This window comes from Amphiura filiformis, chromosome 18 (assembly GCF_039555335.1).
Source record: "Amphiura filiformis chromosome 18, Afil_fr2py, whole genome shotgun sequence".
NCBI classification, from domain to species: Eukaryota; Metazoa; Echinodermata; class Ophiuroidea; order Amphilepidida; family Amphiuridae; genus Amphiura; species Amphiura filiformis.
Window position 1 is genome coordinate 7203483 of NC_092645.1, and position 25064 is coordinate 7228546.

At 37.1% G+C, this 25064-nt stretch overlaps 1 protein-coding gene across 1 annotated transcript; it reads left to right on the plus strand.

Annotated features, from left to right (window-relative positions):
- The first annotated feature begins 3430 nt into the window (after positions 1-3430).
- LOC140139806 (microsomal glutathione S-transferase 1-like) lies at positions 3431-9655 on the plus strand. The gene is made up of 3 exons (XM_072161539.1): positions 3431-3633; positions 5806-5894; positions 7959-9655. The coding sequence occupies exons 1-3, from the start codon at positions 3511-3513 to the stop codon at positions 8200-8202; spliced, it is 456 nt and encodes a 151-aa protein (XP_072017640.1). The 5' UTR covers positions 3431-3510; the 3' UTR covers positions 8203-9655.
- Positions 9656-25064: the final 15409 nt, after the last annotated feature.

The window sequence follows — 25064 nt, forward strand, 5'->3', positions numbered from 1 at the left end:
TTTTGATTGGTCAAACAGCTGCTCGTAACGAGAAAGAAGCTACGCGTAGCAGTTCCACGCTTTTGGACCCCTTGGCTTGCCATAGACGTGGGGAGAGATGCAAAGCAGCAAGCAAAGGTGGGGGGGGGGGGCTAGATTTTAAGGTAAGGAGCCGCCTCCCAATGCGGCTCGATACGGGCGTTCCAGATTGTAAAGCTGCTGACTAGCGCGATCTTACTAATCTCCCGGACCAATTGCTTGGAGAATTTGGCTCCTGCGAATTTGAAGATGTCGCGCAATCTCCCCACGTTCTCACTTGTAAACCAGACCCCTGGACCCAATTTCAAAACAGTTCAGGTAACATTTGAACCCTTTTTGGATGATATCAGATTGCACATTTTGGTATTTGGAGAATTTTCGCTCGTGGGCGTTGGATGTTTGTTTCTAGAGGAACGGTTCGAATATATGAATAGACTTTTTATGGTTGTCAATGATGATAACATGCACGATAAATGATGATAACATGCACGATAAAATAAACAGACTATCGATAACATGCACGTTAAATAATAAAATCTAGATAAAATGCACTCTAAACAATAGATTTTAGATAATATTGCTTTGGGGTTTCGGAGGAGCAGTAAGTCTACGCTCAATCACTAAATTTTAAACTAGAATTACTACTTTCACATAACATATAAATGTCTCAGCTCGATTCCAGTGGCGTAGGTTTCTTTTTGACATGGGGGGGTAGTGTTGGAAAACAATTCTTGAAGTATAGTGAATCCAGCACCTTTTGGCGACGGAGTAAGTTTATCGTACAAATGCGCGCGAAAAAATTTGCTATTTTGACGCTAAACTGATGAAATATGGTGCAAAAGTATTTAATATTTAGTTATATAATAGCAATATACCTAAACACAAACAATGCTAGCTCATATACCGTCAGATTGCATTAGGCGGAGGCGCCCTATTTAATGTTAGCTTTGGATATTTTTATTGATTTTTCGCCCGGGTGTCTCGGGTGGAAAATATATAAATAAAATAATTAAATATCTAAAGCTAACGCTAAACAGGGCGCCTCCGCATAGTGCGTACTTATAGTATACTGTGCAAATAGTGTACTGACGTATGTTGTATTACAACAACATTAAAGTTTGAAAAATTCTGTTGCTATTATAGTGTCGGTTTGTCATCTGTAGTGTGTGTTGGTAACTATTTTTTTCTAATATCCTTCAAAAGCGTTTTCTAATATCCTTCAAATGATTGGCTGTATATGCAGTGATTGATTTCCTGACAAACGAGGTCAGTGAACTGCCAGTGTTTTAATTTAAGATAAGAATTCCCAAATTTTCAAACTAAAATCAATGCAGCAATTAATTACCTATTACTTTATTATAACTGATGTTCTAATGAAGTATATGATGTATGATGCACTTGCATTCGTTAAGATAATCGCATTTATCATGGAGTTGACTGTACGTATCTAGCACCTGAGCGCTTTGGGTTCACAAGCTAAATGCAATAACCCCACGGCACATGTGATCTTTTTGACTTTTGCATTGAACTCAGTTCATTATCCTATATAGGCCTATTATCATGATTATTAATAGTGCATTAGTATTTGAGACAATAGACCTATTCATGGATTCTTTGTGAAAGTAGCACTTGTTCAGTGCCTAGTATATCAGTATATGGGACCATGACAACCCCTCTCTAACATTACAAAATCCACCAGTCCTCGGCGCTGGGGCGCCTCGCTGGCCGCTTCACGGCCATGCGAGCTTCGCGCGCACCCCATCTCGAGGAACTAGATCTAGTTCTAGAAGAAAGCTGATGTGATAGGCCCACAGAGAGCGTACCACCAGTCAAAGTCTCCGCATCATCCGATAATGAGGGCCGATTGTTCCATGAAATGCGAACTGTTTCATTCTGGAAATTATGAAGATCAAATCTTGTGAACTGTTATTTTTACATCAATGTCAATGATGCCCGTGTGTTTTCTATGGGTAACTTACGTTACTAAAGGGTTGTTACTGTTTAAAAATAGTAAAATAGTAAATGTAAGACAATTCTTGCTGTCATAATTTATATTGTAAGATACATGTCACATTTTCAAATTTTAAAAATCACTCCTAAGTTGTCAATTCTTGATGCTTTTATTTATGCAAAATTGAAAACAAACTTCAAATATAGTAGGTCACGAAACATACGTTACCATTAGATTGAAAGGAATACTGGAGGCTCTTTTGTTGACAAAGCATAAACTACAATTGTTTTGGTATAAAATAATGTAATGTCGCCTTTTAGTTCAAAAAGAATTTTTTGTTAAAGGGGAATTGATTACCTCAAAAAAGAGTTGAAAAAAGATTTAAAATTTAGATGAAACTTACAATTAGCCATACATTTTCAACCGGAACTCATCACCATTGCACCTTGCGTGCAGTGATTTGGTGTAATGCGCCCTTATATTTTCACTATTGCAATGCTGGCTATGAGTATAAAAGGTCAGTCAAGTTCAATGCAAAGTGGTGTAATCGGGCGTGTAAAATCAATTTACTTGTTGCATAAGGGTGTATACCACTATAGCTAAAAATCCATGAAAAGTAGGTATAACTATAAAGCGCTCCACAGACTCCGAGTATTAGACGTACAATATTGTATGTAACATATCTACGTTATTTAATCTATTGCCATTATATTTCCAGTAATGTTTAAGTTCTAACGAATGTTTGATGACGAAAAATCGATAATATGTTACATATAATATCTAGTAGAAATATATTATCCGATTTTACGTCATCAAACATTCGTTAGATAGATCAAACAACGTAGATATGTTACATACAATATTTTACGTACAATAAAAAGTCTGAATACTGCTTTAATACGCATATCAATATTTATACTTTCGCGACATGTTCGTGGTACTTATTTCCTTTATTATTAATGACTAGGCCTCAACTTATGCATTAATGTTTGTCATTATAAAATTTCAGTTGTGTTTTTTGCTGTACCTTTCTTTATAAAGTAACATATTGGCAGCTGTTAAGCCCAAACCAGTGTATTAAAGACAACATTGAACATTTTACATGAAACTGTATCAAACTGATTGGTACTCATAAATTGTTTTTGAAAAGCCTATACCTCTTTCAATAGATGCAACAAATTGTGTTAATTTCATATCATTATTTTGTCTCAAAATGACCAGAAAACGTTTTTATGTCTTATTCTTGGCAGAGAACAGAAATTTGTCTGCACAGAATAACAACATTTGAATTTGATAGAAATTTAAAGATTTTATGTCTCCATTTTTTTTTTTTGAAAACTATCAACCTTTCACACTTTTCCCGGGACACTTTTATATTTTCAGTAACTACATGTAGTATGCATGGTGCAGTGCGCCCCGAATAAGTTCCCGCACATCTGAATTATCGCTACTGGGGTTGCCGCCAATAAAACCTGTAATGTTTGTAGCAAGTATCTCGTCACTAGATGAAAGCACAGTATATATTTGAGCCTTGAACAACGATGGCTGTTACCTTTTCACTTGACAATGAAGTATTTCGTGTGTACCTCGCTTACGCGGGGTTAGTAGCCTTTAAAATGCTCATCTTGTCGCCACTGATAAGCACAACTCGTGTATCGAAAAGGGTAAGTTTAAGTTAAGTTTGTAAGTTGATGCGTGACATGAAATGGACTCCATTATTTTACAGTACAGTATAATGGTGTTGACTGCCAGGTATACGACAGGGCTACGGGTGTTACTGGTGTAAACTCCGGGAATTATATACATGTACTATAGCCGGATCGCGGCGCGCTAATAGCCCGTAAGGTTTGTTTGTTTGTTTGTAAAAACTTGCTTGACGTGTGAATACTAAGGTAAAATGCTGTCTATTGTACACTATGGTTATCAAATGGTTGCTTAGTTTAATAGTCATGGAAGAGTTTGAATGCCAGAATATGACTTATTATGTAAAATTACCCTGCAGACACAAAACGTTTTCGACATCATTCACAAAAGGTTATAAAAGGTAAGAAAACGCTTTCATGCCGGGTTATATATTAAAGGGTATATAAAGGGTAAAACGTTTTCATAACATTGCAGGAAGGTGACCTGATATATTTGGAAAATCAAATTCTATGGCAGAAAAAAGGAGGAGGCCCTTTTTTATTTGTTGTTCTGAGAGTTACACCCCCTCCAATGATCACAAAACCTTCCTAAAATGTTTCTTGTATCCTAAGAAGGCTATAGAAAGCATTCCAACTTCCTAGACATTAAAAGTTATAACTGAATTTCAAAAAATAAAAATATATTTGAGGAAACCTGAAAAAAGGAAGCGGGAGGGGACGTGAAACATGTTTATTTTTTTATTTTGCCTAATTGATTTCAAGTGAACATATTGAAATTAGAAGTTCCAACTCAGTGTATTTCCGAAGATATCATCAAAAAAACTGCCTAATTAGTCTCAAATGTGATATACCATATTTGAGACTAATTCGGCAGTTTTTTGATGATTTCTTCGGAAATATACCGATTTGGAACGCCAAATTTCAATACGTTTATGAGAAAATATGAGCTTTCATCTGATACCGAAACCAGCATTTTGATTAGGTAAAGTGGAGGATGAGATTGTCAATCAGGTTACCCACCTTTAAAAAACATTTTTTTTATAACCTACTGCAAACATAATGTAATTGAAGTGAGAAAGAAATGAACCATTATTTCATTATATTGAACTTCACAATACAATGAGATACCAGGTTATTTTTTTCTTGTTTTGAAGCCTAAGAATTCAAAGTGATTATTTTCTTTAAAATTTACCCAGTTTAGGATACGATACATGATTTACCGACAAGTGACTCATTTCGGAATGCGATCATGAAATTTGAAGAAAAAAGTTTCCACAGGCTTCGTTGGGATTCGAACCAGCGATTCGAAACTTCCTTCGATTACGCGTCTAGCGTTTTACCGTTCGACCACGGTGGCAGTTGAGTGGAGGAGTGTAATGATAAATGATAAATCTCATAATGCCATCTTTAGACTTTTGTTTACTAAAATAAGACGCGTTTTGTAAAGATAGATTAGCCGTTTTATGCATAAAGAGCACGAACGTTTGGGAAAGGTTTCAAACAAATAATAAAGACACTGATGTGATGACGGGAAATATCTGTGTCGCAATGTTTTGTTTTGGTTTTAGGAATTTGACCTTAAAATTTAGGACTTCATGAAATTATCATTCGAAATCAACAAAAGATATTTCAACAGTATATGGCACCATTCTTTCTCTAGAATGTTTTATACATGTATGTGAAAAAGCTTCAACAATGGTTCGCTGCATAATGGTAAAAACAGCCTTGACTTAAAAAAGGGCGAGAGGTACCATATTTACGGATTCAGGCTAAATTTAAAATTGATATAAAACGTTTGTTTTTTTATCTATTTCAAAAATTAATTTTTGTCATATAAAATAATTGTGTCTGGCGTGAATTACACTGCAGTTTTTATTCTTAGGGCTCTTTGACTTCTTCAAATGATTTTTTTTAATGATAGAGTGAATCCCCTGGCCCTCTATAATAACGCACAAAAGATCGAGTCCCCTTAATCATATTGTTGTTTACTCTTTAATTGTTTAAATTAATGAATTAATCATGTTCGAGAACAGCGTCACTTATCACATAATCACAGGTGATCATAGTAACAAGGCAAAATAGTATCAAGGCAAAACCTAAAGCAAACAAAACAAACACGCAAAAATAAACAACAATCAGACATAAATTATGAAAGTAAGAACAATCCGTGATAATAATTTTGTCTTTTTGTAGATTTACGAGAATCCTGAAGATTCGGAACTTAACAGTCCTGAACCTAATAAGTATGTGCGCAAGGATCCTTGGATTGAAAGAATGAGGAGGTAAGGAATCCCAGAGGGCAATATCAGGGCTACGACACTCAGCTCATTTGCATGGCAAAATTTCCCGTCTCCTCCGCAGCCAATTTGGTTTCGCTCCATCGAAATCAAGCAGGCCACGGAGGAGACTACCCTCCTTTGTGTTTGTTCATTTGTGTATGGAGAGCCATTATTGGAGTCTATAATGACTAGCTCTCAGCTAGAGTCCGACGCTGCATTGTACTAGAAATACCTTTTCTGTGAAATCGCTATAGAGCCAACCGGGAACACGTATTCGTTTTGAAAATATAGCATTAAAATTAGTATCACCCTTGTGGCCCCCGTGCAGTGGAAAACCTTAATTCTTTCATTAAAAAGAAATGAAAATAAAAAACAACACGGATCTACATGTGCACCTATAAAATGGGCACAGCAATTTGTCTCAAATATGAGTGAATTTTAAAAAACATACGGGATAATCTTGTTTTGTATTTATTTCATCCCTTATGTATTTTTTTATTTTTGTTTTAAGCGTTTATCATTATAGCGCCCTCATTATTTCGGACCTATTTCCGTTCGTGCGAATTGGTATGGGAGTAAAACGGCTCTTATTCACGGATTAATTTTTTCCTACCCAGAATGTCGAAGGTGGATACCATATGATGAACATTGACCTGACGCCATGATAGCAGGATCTATTAGTCGTTTTATATACAATGTATATATCGTATTGTCATAATACCAATATTTGTCATAATATATAATGAGTAATATTTAGCAACGCAAACGTGCAGTTCATATGCACAAACGTATACTTATCTTTATGATATTCAGGTTTTGTACATCACGTATAACATGTCACATAGGAGGTCATACGTGTTGACCTTCATCTATTGTATTTGTTCATCTGTGTATGGAGAGGATTAACGCATTAAAACTCCATCAGTATTAGGGCGTAGTTCAGTGAACTCACCGGATTGCTATTCCAATTACTTTGATAATACAGATAATATGTATTAATGGGTCGAGGCGATTGCATTGAAAAACCTAATAAATTATTCATAACAGTTACGTAATCAATCGATAGTGGGGACACTTTTCATTTGCAAACCACCAAAATTCATAACCTTTTAGCGTTGGAAAAGAAACCACGTGAATAGAGTGCCCTCTCAAGAATAGGTTCTCTGTGCCAATATGTTTAGATATCTAAATGTAGTTTTATAACAAGTATTATTTTTCAGGTGACTAACTTTGGAATTCTGGAAAAGGCAACCGTTACTACTAGTTTCACAGCATACCCTCACGATCACTGGGTATACCGATCATCAGACGGATAATTTGTCATGGTTTCAAGTTAACACAAATGCATATACATGTATATACATTCTGTGGTGTCAAAACCTTGACAAACCTAGCCATTCCAGCACAGTCTCTACTCCAAAAGCCCGGTCCAAAAGTAGTCGAAAGTGCCCAACCACTATAAATAATGGGGACGTAATATAACAAGTATTTTTTTCAGGTGACTAACTTTGGAATTAAAAGTGCTTAAACCCATTACAGGTGAGCGTAGAAATAAATTCAAAGTATAGACCTCTGGAAAAGGCAACAGTTACTACTAGTTTCACAGCATACCCTCACTTACGATCATTGGGTATACCGATCAGCAGACGGATAATTTTTCATGGTTTCAAGTTAACACAAATGCATATACATGTATATACATTCTGTGGTGTCAAAACCTTGACAAACCTAGCCATTCCAGCACAAGTAGTCGAAAGTGCTCAACCACTATAAATAGTGGGGGCGTAATATAACAAGTATTATTTTTCAGGTGACTAACTTTGGAATTAAAAGTGCTCAAACCCATTACAGGTGAGCGTAGAAACAAATTCAAAGTATAGACCTCTGGAAAAGGCAACCGTTACTACTAGTTTCACAGCATACCCTCACTTACGATCATGTAGTTTTATATAGATTTAAGTAAATGGATATCCAGTGGATACTCCAGGAATTATTTACGTGACATAATTTCTGCACGTCGCTTTAAATTAACACACACATTTATGTTTATTGTTACCCTTTCTATAGATGCCATCTTAACGACCTAGAGAACATCGTACCTTTCCTCATCGTAGGTTTGCTGTACGTCTTAACAGGTCCATCAGTCGACGCAGCCACCTGGCACTTCCGAATCTTCGTCGTCTCCAGATGCATCCACACGATTGCATACTTGCTTCCGTTACCTCAGCCAACACGTTTTTTAATGATGTACGTAGGATGGTTTACTACAGCGTCCATGGCTGTACAGTGTTTGAAGATTGGACAATTTTAAGAAGGATTTGTTTCCAGAAAGCTTAAGCTAATGAGTTTTGAAACCCATTGTGGGCGGTTACATACCAAGAGAACGCTTTCGTCTTGGCTAAACGTTAACTGTCTCAACACAGATCAACACAACGTCAGTCATGATGTACCTTTCATAAGGACGAATAACTGATCAACTGGTCATCCCCAGTAGACACAAAACTGTTTTTAATAACTTTTTAATAACATGTCGGGTCATTATGAAGGTCATACAAACGGTTTTAGAACGTTTGATATGAAAGTTTTCAGATTTGTGAACGTTATTAAAAACGACATTAACGTAAAACGTTTTGACTTAAGGGTAACATGTCCCGGGTAATATGTATTTTCCTTTTGGTGTTTCGAAAAACAACATGTGACATGAAAATTTAAATTCACTTACCATGTCAAAACTTGTGATAAAGATATACGAACACGTGTTTTAAGATACTAATTAAGTAAATAAGCACTTTAAATGTACATACTTTAGTACAAAATAAGTCGTTAAATTTGGTTATATTAGTAATAGCGAAGCAATATATATTATTATATTGAAGCGTAATAAGTAGCTCCGACATAAGGCCGACTTGTCAGGTAAAAAGTTCTTAAAATTGGAACCATGCCATTTGTCATGATAATCAGTTCGAAATAGCCAATAAAGGCCATTATTTCATAACGCACAAAGTCACGGGGGGCACTCCAACTTTTTGGAGGTGACGCGTATGTAGGGCTGTTCGCTTGCACAGTATTGTTTGTAGGACATGAGAGCACATCAGATATATCGAATTGCAATCTGAATACGAGGAATGTCCTTCTGATATCAAATAATTCTGATTTTTTTAAATTCGCGATATATGTAATTTACAAATGTTATGGCCAATTATTAAACATTGATATATATATTTTTTTTTCATTTTTGATATTTAACAGTCCTTGAAGTAAACTTTATAAATCTAATGATATGTACTTAAAGTGTATGTGGCTGGGAAGGAAAGCCGTCCATCATTTGACAATTTTGATCTTTCGTATTGAAGATAATTATATATTTGTTCAGCAACTAAAAAGAAAGTACCTTACAAGTACCTTACAATAACTTTTTCGCTCGATTACATGCATTTTTTCAACTAGTTTTATTTTATTGTATTGTAATACAAGAATAAATGATGTTACCTTACTTAGGCAATTAAGGGATCTGAAATGAGCGTTTTGAGCGTTTCGACAGTATTTTTGTGGGACATGAGAGCACATCAGACATATCGAATTGCATTCTGAATATGAAGAATGTCTTTCTGCTATCAAATAATTTTCATTTTTTGAAATTCACGATATAATACAAAGTTTATGACAAATTATTAAAATTTGATATTTTTCACATTTTTGATATATAACAGTCCTCGAAGTAAATTTTATAAATCTAATGATATATTCTTAAAATGTATGTAGCTGGGAGGAAAAGCCGACGACCAATTGAACATTTTGACCTTTCATATTACAGATATGTATTTTTCCCAAAAAATCCATATCTTCAATAGGAAAGGTCAAAATTTTCAATTGATCGTCGGCTTTTCATCCCACCTACATACACTTTAAGTATAAATCATTTATAAAGTTTACTTCGAGTACTGTTAAATATCAAAAATATTAATTTTTAATCATTTGCCATAAAATGTGTATTACATTGTGAATTTCAAAAATCAAAATTATTTGATATCAGAAGACATTCTTCGTATTCAGAATGCAATTCGATATGTCTGATTTGCTCTAATGTCCCACAATAAATACTGTCTAAACGTTCATACCCCATCCCTTAAGTTAGAATTGAACTCACAATATCCTTTGCGGGTTTTTTTTATTTTGCCGAACCATGAAAGGGTATCAGCATATATTAGTCTTTCTTACTTACTTACTTACTTACTTACTTACTTACTTACTTAATGTTTTGGTCTTAAATGGACATATCTCGAAATGCCAAGAAGGTATAACACCCAAATGGTGTCACAAAAAAAAAAAAAAAAGTAAAAAATATAATAAAAAAATATTTTCCCACCCGGGGTGACACTCGTGAGGACCCGTGTCAATATTCATATGGGTCCTTTCATATCTCGAAATGCCAGGGTATGACCCCCTGAGGTGGACCAAATGAAGAGAAAAAGTAAAAAATATAACAAAAATAATTTCCCCACCAGGTGACACACTCCTCTCAATATTCGTATTTTTGGGTCCTTTACATAATTATCTGAAAATGCCAAGAAGGTATGCCGATATATTCATATTTTGTGTCTTTTCTAGAATAAATATCTCGGAAAACAAAACAAAAAACGTGACATCCCCCATCCCTCCCCCGGTGGTGTCACCTGAAAGAGGAAAAGTCCGAAACGTGGTACAGTGGTATACTACATTACCATATTATACTGCCAAAGCCCCATGGTTTAGCTATGGTGTGATAAACGCTCTACGCTCTAGTTAGTCTAGCCGAGCGGCGGCTAGACTCCTGTTTCCCAGTAGTTTCTTTCTTCTTCTTCTTCTTCTTCTTCTTCTTCTTCTTCTTAGTCTAGCCGAGCGGCGGCTAGACTCCTGTTTCCCAGTAGTTTCTTTAGTCTAGCCGAGCGGCGGCTAGACTCCTGTTTCTGGGCGATTTCTTTCTTCTTCTTCTTCTTCTTCTTCTTAGTCTAGCCGAGCGGCGGCTAGACTCTTGTATCCCAGTAGTTTCTTAGTCTAGCCGAGCGGCGGCTAGACTCCTGTTTCCAGTAGTTTCTTTCTTCTTCTTCTTCTTCTTCTTCTTAGTCTAGCCGAGCGGCGGCTAGACTCCTGTTTCCCAGTAGTTTCTTTCTTCTTCTTCTTCTTCTTCTTCTTCTTCTTCTTCTTCTTCTTTCTGTCAACATTTAACATAATTTGCTCTAGGTCCTTTATTACTTGACCGATTATGACCAAACTTGCGCACAAGCTCTACTACCCCAGCCTTTACATTTGACATGACCCATTTGGGGTCAAGCGTCACGCATGAGTAATTTTGGCTAAAAATGTGATTTTTTACCAAAAATGCTTCTTCTCCTACAGATTACATGGTACAGTATTGAGATTTGCACATTGACCTTGGCTATAGCCGGGGCCTATGGGGTCCTCACAGATTTGGGGTCAAAGGTCATTAAGGGGGTATTTCCGGTACATAACCAAATACCTTCAAAATGCTTCTTTTGCTACAGATTATATGGTACGGAGATGGGACTGATACATATTCATTGACTTAAGCTGGTGTCTATGGGGTCCTCACAGATTTTGAGTTCAAGGTCATACAGGGGGCAAAAATGGTTGATTACTGAAAATCACTTTAAAATTCAATATTTTCTGCATATTAAGTGCTGTGATCATCAGAATAATGCCAAAAGGGCTTTAGCAGTATGTGCATATAGGATTGTAATCAGGCTTGTCTTAAACCGGAGGAGGGGTCTGTTTGGGGGTCAAAAGGGGTAAAATTCTAAAGTTTGTCCAATTTAAATGAAAATTAGTATATGTGATCTTGATATGATTCAAAATATTGTGGAGGTCATTTCAAGGTCAGCAGAGGTCAACCAAAGGTCAAAAGGGGTCAAATTGCAAAGTTTGTTCAATTTGAATGAAAATTAGTATATGCTATGTGGATATGATGCAAAACGTGGTGAAGGTCATTTCAAGGTCATAAGAGGTCATTTCCAGGTCACGGCTAGACTTCGCAGCCTTACAGGGATGCAATATATCTAGTTCTTCTTCTTCTTCTTCTTAGTCTAGCCGAGCGGCGGCTAGACTCTTGAATCCCAGTAGTTTCTTTCTTCTTCTTCTTCTTCTTCTTCTTCTTCTTCTTCTTTCTGTCAACATTTGATATAATTTGCTATAGCTCCTTCATTATTTGACCGATTATGACCAAACTTGCGCACAAGCTCAACTACCCCAGCCTTTACATATGACATGACCCATTTGGGGTCAAACGTCACGCATGAGTAATTTTGGCTAAAAATGTGATTTTTACCAAAAATGCTTCTTCTCCTACAGATTACATGGTAGAGTATCGAGATTTGGACATTTACCTTGGCTATAGCCGGGGCCTATGGGGTCCTCACAGATTTGGGGTCAAAGGTCATTAAGGGGGTATTTCCGGCACATAACCAAATACCTTCAAAATGCTTCTTTTCCTACAGATTCTATGGTACAGAGATGCGACTGACACATATGCATTGACATTAGTTGGTGTCTATGGGGTCCTCACAGATTTTGAGTTCAAGGTCAAACAGGGGACAAAAATGGTTGATTACTGAAAATCACTTTAAAATTCAATATTTTCTGCATATTACGTGCTGTGATCATCAGAATAATGCCAAAAGGGCTCTAGCATTATGTTCATATACGATTGTAATCAGATTTGGCTTAAACATGGAGGAGGGGTCTGTTTTGGGGTCAAAAGGGGTCAAATTCTAAAGTTTGTCCAATTTAAATGAAAATTAGTATATGTGATCTTGATATGATTCAAAATATATTGGAGGTCATTTCAAGGTCACCAGAGGTCAACTAAAGGTCAAAGGGGTCAAATTACAAAGTTTATTCAATTTGAATGAAAATTAGTATATGTTATGTGGATATGATGCAAAATGTGGTGAAGGTCATTTCAAGGTCACCAGATGTCATTTCAAGGTCACGGCTAGACTTCGCAGCCTTACTAAGGATGCAATATATCTAGTTCTTCTTCTTCTTTCTGTCAACATTTAACATAATTTGCTCTAGCTCCTTTATTATTTGACCGATTATGACCAAACTTGGGCACAAGCTCCACTACCCCAGCCTTTACATTTGACATGACCCATTTGGGGGTCAAACGTCATGCATGAGTAATTTTGGCTAAAAATGTGATTTTTACCAAAAATGCTTCTTCTCCTACAGATTACGTGGTACAGTAATGAGATTTATACATTGACCTTGGCTATAGCCGGGGCCTATGGGGTCCTCACAGATTTGGGGTCAAAGGTCATTAAGGGGTATTTCCGGTACATAACCAAATACCTTCAAAATGCTTCTTTTCCTACAGATTATATGGTACGGAGATGCGACTGACACATATTCATTGGCATTAGCTGGTGTCTATGGGGTCCTCACAGATTTTGAGTTCAAGGTCAAACAGGGGACAAAAATGGTTGATTACTGAAAATCACTTTAAAATTCAATATTTTCTGCATATTACGTGCTGTGATCATCAGAATAATGCCAAAAGGGCTCTAGCATTATGTTCATATACGATTGTAATCAGATTTGGCTTAAACATGGAGGAGGGTCTGTTTTGGGGTCAAAAGGGGTAAAATTCTAAAGTTTGTCCAATTTAAATGAAAATTAGTATATGTGATCTTGATATGATTCAAAATATATTGGAGGTCATTTCAAGGTCACCAGAGGTCAACGAAAGGTCAAAAGGGGTCAAATTCTAATATTTGTCCAATTTAGATGAAAATTAGTATATGTGATCTTGATATGATTCAAAATATATTGGAGGTCATTTCAAGGTCACCAGAAGTCAACTAAAGGTCAAAAGGGTCAAATTACAAAGTTTATTCAATTTGAATGAAAATTAGTATATGTTATGTGGATATGATGCAAAATGTGGTGAAGGTCATTTCAAGGTCATCAGGTGTCATTTCAAGGTCACGGCTAGACTTCGCAGCCTTACTAAGGATGCAATATATCTAGTTCTTCTTCTTCTTTCTGTCAACATTTAACATAATTTGCTCTAGCTCCTTTATTATTTGACCGATTATGACCAAACTTGGGCACAAGCTCCACTACCCCAGCCTTTACATTTGACCAGACCCTTTGGGGTCAAACGTCATGCATGAGTAATTTTGGCTAAAAATGTGATTTTTACCAAAAATGCTTCTTCTCCTACAAATTACATGGTACAGTAATGAGATTTATACACTGACCTTGGCTATAGCCGGTGCCTATGGGGTCCTCACAGATTTGGGGTCAAAGGTCATTAAGGTGGTAATTCCGGCACATAACCAAATACCTTCAAAATGCTTCTTTTCCTACAGATTCTATGGTACAGAGATGCGACTGACACATATGCATTGACATTAGTTGGTGTCTATGGGGTCCTCACAGATTTTGAGTTCAAGGTCATACAGGGGACAAAAATGGTTGATCACTGAAAATCACTTTAAAATTCAATATTGTTTGCATATTACGTGCTGTGATCATCCGAATAATGCCAAAAGGGCTCTAGCATTATGTTCATATACGATTGTAATCAGATTTGGCTTAAACATGGAGGAGGGTCTGTTTTGGGGTCAAAAGGGTAAAATTCTAAAGTTTGTCCGATTGAAATGAAAATTAGTATATGTGATCTTGATATGATTCAAAATATATTGGAGGTCATGTCAAGGTCAGCAGAGGTCAACCAAAGGTCAAAAGGGGTCAAGTTCTAAAGTTTGTCCAAGTTAAATGAAAATTAGTGTATGTGATCTTGATATGATTCAAAATATAATGGATGTCATTTCAAGGTCACCAAAGGTCAACCAAAGGTCAAAAGGGGTCAAATTGCAAAATTTGCATGGAAATTAGTATACGTTATGTGGATATGATGCAAAATATGCGGTGAAGGTCATTTCCAGGTCATCAGAGGTCATTTCAAGGTCACGGCTAGACTTCGCAGCCTTACTAAGGATGCAATATATCTAGTTTCTTCTTCTTCTTCTTCTTAGTCTAGCCGAGCGGCGGCTAGACTCTTGAATCCCAGTAGTTTCTTTCTTCTTCTTCTTCTTCTTCTTCTTCTTTCTGTCAACATTTGATATAATTTGCTCTAGCTCCTTCATTATTTGACCGATTATGACCAAACTTGCGCACAAGCTCAACTACCCCAGCCTTTACATATGACATGACCCATTTGGGGTCAAACGTCACGCATTAGTAATTTTGGCTAAAAATGTGATTTTTACCAAAAATGCTTCTTCTCCTACAGATTACATGGTAGAGTATCGAGATTTGGACATTTACCTTGGCTATAGCCGGGGCCTATGGGGTCCTCACAGATTTGGGGTCAAAGGTCATTAAGGGGTATTTCCGGCACATAACCAAATACCTTCAAAATGCTTCTTTTCCTACAGATTCTATGGTACAGAGATGCGACTGACACATATGCATTGACATTAGTTGGTGTCTATGGGGTCCTCACAGATTTTGAGTTCAAGGTCAAACAGGGGACAAAAATGGTTGATTACTGAAAATCACTTTAAAATTCAATATTTTCTGCATATTACGTGCTGTGATCATCAGAATAATGCCAAAAGGGCTCTAGCATTATGTTCATGTACGATTGTAATCAGATTTGGCTTACCATGGAGGAGGGGTCAGTTTTGGGGTCAAAAGGGTAAAATTCTAAAGTTTGTCCAATTTAAATGAAAATTAGTATATGTGATCTTGATATGATTCAAAATATATTGGAGGTCATTTGAAGGTCACCAGAGGTCAACGAAAGGTCAAAAGGGGTCAAATTCTAATATTTGTCCAATTTAGATGAAAATTAGTATATGTGATCTTGATATGATTCAAAATATATTGGAGGTCATTTCAAGGTCACCAGAGGTCAACTAAAGGTCAAAGGGGTCAAATTACCAAGTTTATTCAATTTGAATGAAAATTAGTATATGTTATGTGGATATGATGCAAAATGTGGTGAAGGTCATTTCAAGGTCATCAGATGTCATTTCAAGGTCACGGCTAGACTTGGCAGCCTTACTAAGGATGCAATATATCTAGTTCTTCTTCTTCTTTCTGTCAACATTTGATATAATTTGCTATAGCTCCTTCATTATTTGACCGATTATGACCAAACTTGCGCACAAGCTCAACTACCCCAGCCTTTACATATGACATGACCCATTTGGGGTCAAACGTCACGCATGAGTAATTGTGGCTAAAAATGTGATTTTTACCAAAAATGCTTCTTCTCCTACAGATTACATGGTAGAGTATCGAGATTTGGACATTTACCTTTGCTATAGCCGGGGCCTATGGGGTCCTCACAGATTTGGGGTCAAAGGTCATTAAGGGGGTATTTCCGGCACATAACCAAATACCTTCAAAATGCTTCTTTTCCTACAGATTCTATGGTACAGAGATGCGACTGACACATATGCATTGACATTAGTTGGTGTCTATGGGGTCCTCACAGATTTTGAGTTCAAGGTCAAACAGGGGACAAAAATGGTTGATTACTGAAAATCACTTTAAAATTCAATATTTTCTGCATATTACGTGCTGTGATCATCAGAATAATGCCAAAAGGGCTCTAGCATTATGTTCATATACGATTGTAATCAGATTTGGCTTAAACATGGAGGAGGGGTCTGTTTTGGGGTCAAAAGGGGTAAAATTCTAAAGTTTGTCCAATTTAAATGAAAATTAGTATATGTGATCTTGATATGATTCAAAATATATTGGAGGTCATTTCAAGGTCACCAGAGGTCAACGAAAGGTCAAAAGGGGTCAAATTCTAATATTTGTCCAATTTAGATGAAAATTAGTATATGTGATCTTGATATGATTCAAAATATATTGGAGGTCATTTCAAGGTCACCAGAGGTCAACTAAAGGTCAAAAGGGGTCAAATTACAAAGTTTATTTAATTTGAATGAAAATTAGTATATGTTATGTGGATATGATGCAAAATGTGGTGAAGGTCATTTCAAGGTCATCAGATGTCATTTCAAGGTCACGGCTAGACTTCGCAGCCTTACTAAGGATGCAATATATCTAGTTAGTCTAGCCGAGCGGCGGCTAGACTCTTGTATCTCTTCACGCTTTTTCAATTTAGCGCAATTCCTTCTTCTCCTAGAGCAGTTGACAGAATTCCACAAAATTTACTCAAACTGTTTATTGACTAATGTAGTTTAGGGGGTCTTCACAGATTTTAGATCAACCGTCATTAAGTGGGTCATTTTGGTCTTTTTAATTACTGCAGTCTCTGCATCGGCTATCAGTCACGCGATAAGAGCCTATACCGGTCATAGGAGTTCTGTGTTATTCTTCACCGTCCATCTGACACAAAAACAACATGATGGCGAGTTGATGTGTGCCAGATGAGTTGCCAGGATTTATCCCGAATTTGCCGCGCCGGCGAACGCCCAAACAGATTTTATCATCGTTTTATAGAGTCCCCGACCTTTTCTAATCACCCACTATGACTGTGTATTCGGTGTATAGGCAACTGCTACGATAAAGCAACACTATGGTTCTAATCCTTTTCATTCTTCACTATACATTACATAATATTAAATAGGCTTTCTAAGGATTATTACCGAGTCCTGCAGGGATTACGTCAGACCGGTATTGTTGACTAAAATGTCCTTTATAAACTGGTATTGATCATAACACTACAGTGTACATGGTAAGAAAAAAACATTCATCCAATCTATTCACAATATTCAACCATGAATGGGTGCTTTTATCATGCTAATTCCACCACTATCATCAACACTATACATCAGTTCTATACAATTTAGATCCGACCTCAATGTTATACATTAACACCAACACATACTACTTGGAATTTGTTCAGAAAACTTCAGCATCCCTCTATAGCGCAGCGGTAAGAACCCCGGCTTCTAAACTCTGATCTCGGGTGTGGGTTCGAACCCCTACCTGTTTCATATATATATTTTTTTTTTTTTGCTAGTCGTGACTATTTTTTTAGTCTAGCCGAGCGGCGGCTAGACTCTTGTATCTCTTCACGCTTTTTCAATTTAGCGCAATTCCCTTCTTCTCCTAGAGCAGTTGACAGAATTCCACAAAATTTACTCAAACTGTTTATTGACTAATGTAGTTTAGGGGGTCTTCACAGATTTTAGATCAACCGTCATTAAGTGGGTCATTTTGGTCTTTTTAATTACTGCAGTCTCTGCATCGGCTATCAGTCACGCGATAAGAGCCTATACCGGTCATAGGAGTTCTGTGTTATTCTTCACCGTCCATCTGACACAAAAACAACATGATGGCGAGTTGATGTGTGCCAGATGAGTTGCCAGGATTTATCCCGAATTTGCCGCGCCGGCGAACGCCCAAACAGATTTTATCATCGTTTTATAGAGTCCCCGACCTTTTCTAATCACCCACTATGACTGTGTATTCGGTGTATAGGCAACTGCTACGATAAAGCAACACTATGGTTCTAATCCTTTTCATTCTTCACTATACATTACATAATATTAAATAGGCTTTCTAAGGATTATTACCAAGCCCTGAAGCAATTCCGTTCACCATGCAATGATTCCGGCAAGTCTATGGTTGGCTATTCGGGTCATTACGTGTATTAATACGTGTATTCGAAATTTCGAATACGCGTAATAGAATAGGCCAATCAGCGTTGAGTTTCGAGAACGTGGGAGGGAATTTTTAAAGCCCGTGTATTTAAATCGAGGCACGTAAACAACCTCGTTCACTGCAGATAAAAATTCGGAAATAATTTTAATCCTCACCGTGCTACATCACGCCGTTTTTGTAAGAAATGACGGGAATGAACAGAACATATGCTAAAAGATCAGAGAATAAAGTCGTTTTTGGTATTTTCATATCTTTTTAGGGGAGAGGGGTTAAAGGTAGGCCTATCGGCTTCCTTTATACAAAATGCTTTTTCAAAAATTCTCTTGGGGGAATTAAAATGCATTTATTCAGTGTTGAAATATTTTCTAATGTAGCAAATAATAGATAGGATCATAGACTGATAGGATACACTCCACTATACCAACTCATTCCGTCCTGGAATAAAAAACATTTTAAACAGCGGATAGTGTATGTAACAAATGAATTAGCAATATCTGTATCTTGTCTCCACACTGAATCCTAAAGTATTAGGCTAGGCTACATATAAATTATAATAGGAATTATTCTTTGAAAGTAGAGAATATTAGAACAGTGACCGTATCCTGCCCCTAAAGCGGCCGATACCGAACAACACATATACACAGCCATGCCCTTGACCTGCGGTTCTCTAAATTCTGAGAGATTTGCATGCTGGTCAGGTACAAGATAAATATACAGAGTGACCTTCAATTTCTCCGTGTTTGGTCAGACCTACTGTATAGGCGTATGCTGCATGGGGTATATCCTGCATAAGTTAGTGTTCATGTATGTTCAAACCTGAAACTAGTATAGGCCTACCTCAGGTTCAAACACATGTTTCACACTTAAGTGTACGCTGCATGACTGTATGTTTCTGTTTTCAGGGATGATTATCCTAATGTCTAATAAATGATGGGGGACAGTAATTTGGTAGTATGCACCCTTACAACACACATCGCGCGGTGTTTCTTTATGCAAAATAAAAGTTATGCAAAACATCATACTTTGTAAGTATGTAGAAATGAATGCTATATCGGGTCCGTTTCAAAAGCTTCAAAATAATCTTCATTCATATTCTTCTGCCGCTTCTTATAGTTTATTCTTATGAAAATTATAAGCTTTTTGATTATTAAGTGAAGTTTGTTATTAGTGCACGAGGACAAGTGCCAATTGCGTTGATATCACATGCGGGTAGTCTCACGAGGTCGAAATTGTAACCCACGTTCTCGAATCTAAACGCTGATTGGTTGATTCCATTACGCGTATTCGAAATTTTGAATACACGTATTAGTACACGTTATGACCTGCTTAGCCAACCATACAAGTCACTTTCAACACTTGTATTCCCCTACTACGTTTCTCAGTAGGCTTCTCAGTATTCAGTCATCGGCGCATGTGCTATCAGCCTTATTATTATCAGAACGTTCCAATCATTTATTAATATTTTGATTGCACAAATGTCTTAAATATTATTTTGTATTTAAATTTGATTTTTGAAATAAATTAAGACAATCTTGACAGATTCGAAACCCTGAACAGCGCCATCCCGAATTTTAGCAGACACTCGCGCCTCCTTCCCAGTTACGGCCATGCTATTGTTCCGAGAGCCTGTCACCCATGCACATTCGATTCGGAACGTTTTCTGAACAAATTTGTAAGGTTGAGCTCCTATTCTATCGTTTTTATCAACTATCAACTCAACCAAGAGTCACTCAAAATTCGGTTCCCTCGGAACGCCGATATATTCGCTTAGGCACTATTTTTTACCGGGACTATGAAGGGTTACACCAAATGCGGAAGGATTTAGTGTTGTACGCCTGGCGAAATCTACACGGAGCACGTATGCAATGCAGGGCCACACCAATTAATTATTTGAAGTACACGTAAAATATCAAACTTTACCACAGGCAATCACTGCCCGTGACCACGCTTTGTCACATGACAATCGTGCGGTCAAATATCACACAGTTGTTGATATGATGCAAAACGTGGTATAGGTCATTTCAAGGTCATTTCAAGGTCACGGCTAGACTTCGCAGCCTTTTAAGGATGCAATATATCTAGTTCTTCTTCTTCTTCTGTCAACATTTAACATAATTTGCTCTAGCTCCTTTATTATTTGACCGATTATGACCAAACTTGGGCACAAGCTCCACTACCCCAGCCTTTACATTTGACATGACCCATTTGGGGTCAAACGTCATGCATGAGTAATTTTGGCTAAAAATGTGATTTACCAAAAATGCTTCTTCTCCTACAGATTACATGGTACAGTAATGAGATTTATACATTGACCTTGGCTATAGCCGGGGCCTATGGGGTCCTCACAGATTTGGGGTCAAAGGTCATTAAGGGGTATTTCCGGCACATAACCAAATACCTTCAAAATGCTTCTTTTCCTACAGATTCTATGGTACAGAGATGCGACTGACACATATGCATTGACATTAGTTGGTGTCTATGGGGTCCTCACAGATTTTGAGTTCAAGGTCAAACAGGGGACAAAAATGGTTGATTACTGAAAATCACTTTAAAATTCAATATTTTCTGCATATTACGTGCTGTGATCATCAGAATAATGCCAAAAGGGCTCTAGCATTATGTTCATATACGATTGTAATCAGATTTGGCTTAAACATGGAGGAGGGTCTGTTTTGGGGTCAAAAGGGTAAAATTCTAAAGTTTGTCCAATTTAAATGAAAATTAGTATATGTGATCTTGATATGATTCAAAATATATTGGAGGTCATTTCAAGGTCACCAGAGGTCAACGAAAGGTCAAAAGGGGTCAAATTCTAATATTTGTCCAATTTAGATGAAAATTAGTATATGTGATCTTGATATGATTCAAAATATATTGGAGGTCATTTCAAGGTCACCAGAAGTCAACTAAAGGTCAAAAGGGGTCAAATTACAAAGTTTATTCAATTTGAATGAAAATTAGTATATGTTATGTGGATATGATGCAAAATGTGGTGAAGGTCATTTCAAGGTCATCAGGTGTCATTTCAAGGTCACGGCTAGACTTCGCAGCCTTACTAAGGATGCAATATATCTAGTTCTTCTTCTTCTTTCTGTCAACATTTAACATAATTTGCTCTAGCTCCTTTATTATTTGACCGATTATGACCAAACTTGGGCACAAGCTCCACTACCCCAGCCTTTACATTTGACCAGACCCTTTGGGGTCAAACGTCATGCATGAGTAATTTTGGCTAAAAATGTGATTTTTACCAAAAATGCTTCTTCTCCTACAAATTACATGGTACAGTAATGAGATTTATACACTGACCTTGGCTATAGCCGGTGCCTATGGGGTCCTCACAGATTTGGGGTCAAAGGTCATTAAGGTGGTAATTCCGGCACATAACCAAATACCTTCAAAATGCTTCTTTTCCTACAGATTCTATGGTACAGAGATGCGACTGACACATATGCATTGACATTAGTTGGTGTCTATGGGGTCCTCACAGATTTTGAGTTCAAGGTCATACAGGGGACAAAAATGGTTGATCACTGAAAATCACTTTAAAATTCAATATTGTTTGCATATTACGTGCTGTGATCATCCGAATAATGCCAAAAGGGCTCTAGCATTATGTTCATATACGATTGTAATCAGATTTGGCTTAAACATGGAGGAGGGTCTGTTTTGGGGTCAAAAGGGGTAAAATTCTAAAGTTTGTCCGATTGAAATGAAAATTAGTATATGTGATCTTGATATGATTCAAAATATATTGGAGGTCATGTCAAGGTCAGCAGAGGTCAACCAAAGGTCAAAAGGGGTCAAGTTCTAAAGTTTGTCCAAGTTAAATGAAAATTAGTGTATGTGATCTTGATATGATTCAAAATATAATGGATGTCATTTCAAGGTCACCAAAGGTCAACAAAGGTCAAAAGGGGTCAAATTGCAAAATTTGCATGGAAATTAGTATACGTTATGTGGATATGATGCAAAATATGCGGTGAAGGTCATTTCCAGGTCATCAGAGGTCATTTCAAGGTCACGGCTAGACTTCGCAGCCTTACTAAGGATGCAATATATCTAGTTTCTTCTTCTTCTTCTTCTTAGTCTAGCCGAGCGGCGGCTAGACTCTTGAATCCCAGTAGTTTCTTTCTTCTTCTTCTTCTTCTTCTTCTTCTTTCTGTCAACATTTGATATAATTTGCTCTAGCTCCTTCATTATTTGACCGATTATGACCAAACTTGCGCACAAGCTCAACTACCCCAGCCTTTACATATGACATGACCCATTTGGGGTCAAACGTCACGCATTAGTAATTTTGGCTAAAAATGTGATTTTTACCAAAAATGCTTCTTCTCCTACAGATTACATGGTAGAGTATCGAGATTTGGACATTTACCTTGGCTATAGCCGGGGCCTATGGGGTCCTCACAGATTTGGGGTCAAAGGTCATTAAGGGGTATTTCCGGCACATAACCAAATACCTTCAAAATGCTTCTTTTCCTACAGATTCTATGGTACAGAGATGCGACTGACACATATGCATTGACATTAGTTGGTGTCTATGGGGTCCTCACAGATTTTGAGTTCAAGGTCAAACAGGAGACAAAAATGGTTGATTACTGAAAATCACTTTAAAATTCAATATTTTCTGCATATTACGTGCTGTGATCATCAGAATAATGCCAAAAGGGCTCTAGCATTATGTTCATGTACGATTGTAATCAGATTTGGCTTACCATGGAGGAGGGTCAGTTTTGGGGTCAAAAGGGTAAAATTCTAAAGTTTGTCCAATTTAAATGAAAATTAGTATATGTGATCTTGATATGATTCAAAATATATTGGAGGTCATTTGAAGGTCACCAGAGGTCAACGAAAGGTCAAAAGGGGTCAAATTCTAATATTTGTCCAATTTAGATGAAAATTAGTATATGTGATCTTGATATGATTCAAAATATATTGGAGGTCATTTCAAGGTCACCAGAGGTCAACTAAAGGTCAAAAGGGGTCAAATTACCAAGTTTATTCAATTTGAATGAAAATTAGTATATGTTATGTGGATATGATGCAAAATGTGGTGAAGGTCATTTCAAGGTCATCAGATGTCATTTCAAGGTCACGGCTAGACTTGGCAGCCTTACTAAGGATGCAATATATCTAGTTCTTCTTCTTCTTTCTGTCAACATTTGATATAATTTGCTATAGCTCCTTCATTATTTGACCGATTATGACCAAACTTGCGCACAAGCTCAACTACCCCAGCCTTTACATATGACATGACCCATTTGGGGTCAAACGTCACGCATGAGTAATTGTGGCTAAAAATGTGATTTTTACCAAAAATGCTTCTTCTCCTACAGATTACATGGTAGAGTATCGAGATTTGGACATTTACCTTTGCTATAGCCGGGGCCTATGGGGTCCTCACAGATTTGGGGTCAAAAGGTCATTAAGGGGTATTTCCGGCACATAACCAAATACCTTCAAAATGCTTCTTTTCCTACAGATTCTATGGTACAGAGATGCGACTGACACATATGCATTGACATTAGTTGGTGTCTATGGGGTCCTCACAGATTTTGAGTTCAAGGTCAAACAGGGGACAAAAATGGTTGATTACTGAAAATCACTTTAAAATTCAATATTTTCTGCATATTACGTGCTGTGATCATCAGAATAATGCCAAAAGGGCTCTAGCACTATGTTCATATACGATTGTAATCAGATTTGGCTTAAACATGGAGGAGGGTCTGTTTTGGGGTCAAAAGGGGTAAAATTCTAAAGTTTGTCCAATTTAAATGAAAATTAGTATATGTGATCTTGATATGATTCAAAATATATTGGAGGTCATTTCAAGGTCACCAGAGGTCAACGAAAGGTCAAAAGGGTCAAATTCTAATATTTGTCCAATTTAGATGAAAATTAGTATATGTGATCTTGATATGATTCAAAATATATTGGAGGTCATTTCAAGGTCACCAGAGAATCAACTAAAGGTCAAAAGGGTCAAATTACAAAGTTTATTTAATTTGAATGAAAATTAGTATATGTTATGTGGATATGATGCAAAATGTGGTGAAGGTCATTTCAAGGTCATCAGATGTCATTTCAAGGTCACGGCTAGACTTCGCAGCCTTACTAAGGATGCAATATATCTAGTTAGTCTAGCCGAGCGGCGGCTAGACTCTTGTATCTCTTCACGCTTTTTCAATTTAGCGCAATTCACCTTCTTCTCCTAGAGCAGTTGACAGAATTCCACAAAATTTACTCAAACTGTTTATTGACTAATGTAGTTTAGGGGGTCTTCACAGATTTTAGATCAACCGTCATTAAGTGGGTCATTTTGGTCTTTTTAATTACTGCAGTCTCTGCATCGGCTATCAGTCACGCGATAAGAGCCTATACCGGTCATAGGAGTTCTGTGTTATTCTTCACCGTCCATCTGACACAAAAACAACATGATGGCGAGTTGATGTGTGCCAGATGAGTTGCCAGGATTTATCCCGAATTTGCCGCGCCGGCGAACGCCCAAACAGA